The sequence below is a fragment of the Penaeus monodon genome, chromosome 39, assembly GCF_015228065.2.
Source record: "Penaeus monodon isolate SGIC_2016 chromosome 39, NSTDA_Pmon_1, whole genome shotgun sequence".
In the NCBI taxonomy this organism is placed as follows: domain Eukaryota; kingdom Metazoa; phylum Arthropoda; class Malacostraca; order Decapoda; family Penaeidae; genus Penaeus; species Penaeus monodon.
In genome coordinates, this window is record NC_051424.1 from 27,435,261 (window position 1) to 27,440,416 (window position 5,156).

Consider the following 5,156-nt stretch of genomic DNA (forward strand, 5'->3'; position numbering starts at 1 on the left):
CCCCCCCTTTTTTCTTTTTTTCCTCTCTTTCTCTCTCCTCCCTCTCTCCCTCCTCTCTCCTCTCCCCTCCTCCTCTCTCTCTCTCCTCCCCTCTCTCTCTCTCTCTCTCTCTCTCTTTCTTTGTCTATCTCCCTCCCCTTTCTCCCCCCTCCCTTTTCCTTTCTCTCTCCCTTCCGCCTCTTCCCTCTTTCGTATATTTTATATTTGATCATGATTTAACTAGTTTCTTTTTTCTCCACATAACATTCGTCTGTTACACACTGTCATTATCCACCTCCTCCCCTTGCATTTCCAGAAAATTATCACGTATTATCGACTTTATCACTTATTTCTTTATTTCTCCTTCCGCAGGTGAGAGACGGCGCGTTGAATTCGTCACGGCTGTAAGTACCAAGTGGACATTAAGTCAATACACAAACTCGACCTTATTGTCTGAGTGGCGCCTGCCGGTGTCGACGGCATAGACCCCCTTGTGTATGCGTGTATTGTGTTCGTCACGTCCCCTCCCGTGTATGTGTGTGTGCGTGCGTGTGTGTGTGTGTGTTGTGTGTGTGTGTGTGTGTGTGTGTGTTTTTGTGTGTTGTGTGTGAGGGTGTGTTTTGTGTGTGTGTGTGTGTGTGTGATTCTCTCTCCCTCTCTCTCTCTCTCTCTCTCTCTCTCTCTCCTCTCTCTTCTCTCTCGCTCTTCGCTCTCCTCTCTTTTCTCTCTCTCTTCTCTCTCCCCTCCTCTCTCCTTCTGGTCTCCCTCTCCCTCTCCCTCTCCTCTCCCTTTTCCCCTCTCCCTCTCCCTCTCTCTCACCTGTACTGTCTGACGTTGAATACATTACACCCGGCAATGGTGTGATGGTTTCATTACCTTTTTTTTATCTTGGTATTGTATTTTGTATGATTCATGGTCGTGCATGGACCTGGGCGTATTACAGAATAGTTTGGGGGATGATAATATTTCTTATACATAAATGGATTTAGTTCAGTGTGTTGTCAGTCTCGGGGAGAGGAAGAGAATAAAGAGGAAGGGTAGGGAGGGAGTGGGAGAAGAAGAAAAAGAAATGAGAGAGAGAGAGAGAGAGAGAGAGAGAGAGAGAGAGAGAGAGAGAGAGAGAGAGAGAGAGAGAGAAGGAAAGAGAAAGTGAAAGTGGGAAAGAGAAAAAAAGAGAGAAAGACAGAGAAAATGAAGCGTAAGGCGAGAGGCGTGAGGCGCCATGTGTAATATCGAAACACGGGAGCATGCACTTTGTTTGCATGATTCGCATGGCGGCGGCGTTGGGGGTGGCAGTGATGACGGAGGAGGGGGGAAGGGAAGGGGGAGTTGGGGAGGGAAAAGGGAGGATAGGAGAGGGGAAGGTTGAGGGGGAAGGGAAGGAGGGAGAGAAGGAGGGGGGAAAAGGAGGAGGGAGAAGGAAGAAGAGGGAAAGGAAGGGAGAAGGGAAAAAGGAAAAGGAGGAAGAAGGAAAAGGAGAATGAAATGGGAAAAAGGGAAAGGAGGGAAAAGCGGATTGACCCCCTTTGCGTGTTGCCCGAAAGAGGTGGGTTTTTTGTGCGGGTATGAACCCAGGAGGGGGAAGAGAGGGAAAGGGGAAAAGGAGGGGGAAGAGGGGAAGGGGAGAATGGAGGGGGAAAGGGAAAAAGGAGGGGGAAGAGGGGAAGGGGAAAAATCAGAGGGGAGAGAGGAGAATAAAGGGAGAGGAGAATGAAAGGAGGGGAAGGGATAAAAGAAATGAAGGAGTAAGTGGGTAGGAAGATGGGGGGGAGGAGTAGGGCATAGGAAAGAGGAGGATAAGGGGGGTGAAGAGATAAAAGAGAAGGAAGGAAAAAGGAAGAGGATGAGGACAAAAAGGACGGAGAAAGGGAGAGGGGAAAGGGTTGTGGAGAGGGAATGGGAGAGGGGAGAAAGAGGGAAGGAAAAGGAGTTTGAAGGGAGGAATAGGGGGAGGAGGGAGAAGGAATAAAAAAAGGAGAAGGAAAAGGAAGGGAAAGGGGGGGAAGAGAAGGGAAAAGGAATAGAGGGAAGAGGAAGGAGAGAGAAGAGAGAAGAGAGAGAGAGAGAAAAGAGGGGAAGAGGGAAAAGAAAGGAGAGAGGAAAAGAGGAGGGGAAAGAGGGAGGAGAAGGGGGAAAGAGGGAAAGAAGGGAAGGAAAGAGAGGGAAAGGGGAGATGGGGAAGAGATAAAAAAAAAACAAGGGAAATAGAAGAGTAAGAAGACAGCACATTTGATGGTTCCACCAGTGCCTCCTTCCCCTCCCTTTCCTCCTTCCACTCTCTTCCTCTTTCTCTTCATTTCCTTACTTCCTCTCTTCCTTTCCCTCTTTCTCTTCCTTCTCTTTTTTCCCTTCTTTCCCTTCCTTTAAAAAAAAAAAAAAAAAAAACGGACGGATATTAAATGAAATGGAAGTTGAATAAGTTAAATAGCAATTTAAGAAGGAATTAAGTTCATGGGGAAATTGGATAGAAGTTTATGAAGAATTTAAGTCGACGATTATGAAGTAGTTAGATAGAAGTCTATAAAGAAATTAGATGGAAATTTATGAAGTTAGATACGTGTTCTGAAGTAATTAGATCGATTTTTTTTTTCTTTTTTTTAAGAAATTAGAGATTTCGAAAGATATTATTAAACTGTAATTTGAGAATAAATAAGGGGGTAATGGAAGTGATCAAAATAATCATGAACGAATTACACATCGTAGGCTTTGGTGTGACGCGGCTGGCATTCCATTTTGACAGCCCCTCCGCCTTTTCCTCTTTCGTCCTCTATCATCCTCAATTCTTTCTCCTCTATTTTTTGTATCTTCTATTCTCCCTCCATCGTCCTCCACTCCCCATCCTTTTTCTGTCCACTATTCTCCATTCTCCATCCTTCTTCCTCCATTTTTCTGGCGACTATACTCCATTCTCCATCCTTCTTCCTCCATTTTTCTGTCCACTATCCTCCATTCTCCATCCTCCATCCTTTTGTCTTCCTCCGTTCCCTCCCACTCTCACCCCCCCCCCCACCCCTCCCACCATCCGCATAGCACCTCTTCCATTTCACTTCAAGGTGTTGTTAACAGAGGGTGATGTTCCGCCCTACTTGTCGTTCTGTGGGGTGGGGGGTAGGGGTGTGGGGGTGTGGGGTGAGGGGGTGTGGGGGGTTACACTGATTGGGAAGTCGGGGGAAGGTTGACTGATCGGTGGACAGGCTAATGCGATAGATTGATAGGTAGACAGTGACAGAAAAATAGACTCAGATGTACTTGCACACGCATACAGGCAGAGATACGCACGCGCGCACGCGCACACGGACGTGCACGCGCACGCACGCGGATACACACACACACACACACACACACACACACACACACACACACACACACACACACACACACACACACACACACACACACACACACACACACACACACACACACACACAGACACACAGTTCCGTAGATAGATAACAGATAGATGTCTAAATGGGTAGATAGATACCAACAAACGCACACACTTAACTCTGCCAGTTTCGTTAAGTAGGAAATTGTGGTGAAGTGAAACGTCTTACTGGATTGTGATGAATTGTGGTGATTTCCTCTGATTAAAGTGGTTATAGGGTGTGTTTGCGTGTGTGCGTGTGCGTGTGCGTGTGTGTGTGTGTGTGTGTGTGTGTGTGTGTGTGTGTGTGTGTGTGTGTGTGTGTGTGTGTGTGTGGTGTGTGTGTGTGTGTGTGTGTGTGTGTGTGTGTGTGTGTGTGTGTGTGTGTGTATGTATGTATGTATGTGTTTGTGGGATTTTTTAAAGTGATACATTTTTCATGTACTTTCCGCTCCGATATTAATGAGCACGAATGTATTATTTATTGTCAGGAATAATTTTCCGAGATATTACGCGATTCAGAGATTAGTTATCGGTTAAATTACGTCATATTGAACCTTACGAACTGTTGATAAAAGCCGGGATATTGCCTCTTTTAATCTTATCTCTCGGTTTCGTCGTGGAAAAAAACGAACTTGGGGATTATGATAACGATTTTTATTTGATTCGAAGTTTGACGTCTTTGAGGAGTGTTATATAAAAGGAGAAAAAGCAAAGGAAAGAGAAATTATTATTTTACATAAGTTATTTCTCATTTATTAACATTTCAGATTGTCGATCGGTTATCACGTTGACTTTTGTCTTAATTCTTATTTTGTTAGTTTTAATTTGTTTTATTTCTTAGTCTCCTCGTTTCATTGGGATCGGGTGAGTCAAGTTTGAAATAGCGTGAAGTATTTTAATGGGTCACTTGGAGATTTGCACGGATGGGGTGGTTTGCGGGCTCGGCTTAAACGGCTGGTAAACAGTTTCTCTGTCTCGCTCTCTCACTCTCTCCTATTTTGTTTTGTTTTTTGTTTTGTTTTCTTTATTTCCTCATTTGTCTTTTTTTTTGTCTGTTTCTGTTTCTTTTTCTTTTCGTTTCTCAATTTTTTAAAATCTTTTTTTTTATTTCTCCTTCTCTTTCTCTTCCCTTCTCACTCGCCTTCTTTTCTTTCTTCCCTCTCTACCTCCCTTCCTCTCCCTACCTCCCTCGCTCTCCCTCTCATCTTCCCTCCCTCCCTCATCTGTGCATCTTTCTTTTCCCTCCCTCCCTCCTCTCCCTCCCTCCCTCCCTCCCTCCCTCCCTCCCTCCCTCCCTCCCTCCATTAAGGCTCATTTCTCGTTTGACAGCGTTAACCACGGGAAAAAATCAGGCCATTTGGCTGATATGCTTTTTTTTTCTTCTTCTTTTTTTTTCCATATTTTCCCCTCTGGAACGTCCAGCATAAACCGCTGCTATTCATCAGTCTTGGGCTTCAGATTTCTGTATGTTTTTTTTTGATTTATTTGTCTAATTTTTGTATTGTTTTATTTAGTTTATTATTTATGTCAATTTCTTTACCTTCGCTTCTCAGAGTTTCATTTCTTCTCTCCTCTCCTATCGCCCCTCTCTTCCCTTTCCTAATTTCCGTTTGATTTATTATTATAGGTTCATTCTTTTGTCTGTTCCTCATCCCTTCAGGGTATTTATTATTACTTCTTCCTCTCACACTTATTCTCCAATTTCTTCCCCCTCTCGCTCTCACCACACCCCCTTTTCTCTTCCTTTATCGCCTCTCTTCCCTCTTCCCAATTTACCTCGGAACTGACAAAGCGATCCAGCCACTTTCCG

The 5,156-nt window shown here is 44.6% G+C and overlaps 1 protein-coding gene across 1 annotated transcript in view; it reads left to right on the plus strand.

The window, feature by feature from the left end:
• LOC119597312 (dual specificity testis-specific protein kinase 2-like) overlaps positions 1–519 on the plus strand; it is an 82,529-nt gene extending 82,010 nt beyond the window's left edge. The window contains exon 2 of the mRNA XM_037946856.1: positions 352–519. Coding sequence (XP_037802784.1) covers positions 352–387 — 36 coding nt within the window. The 3' untranslated portion in view covers positions 388–519. The remainder of the gene's footprint in view (positions 1–351) is intronic.
• Positions 520–5,156: the final 4,637 nt, after the last annotated feature.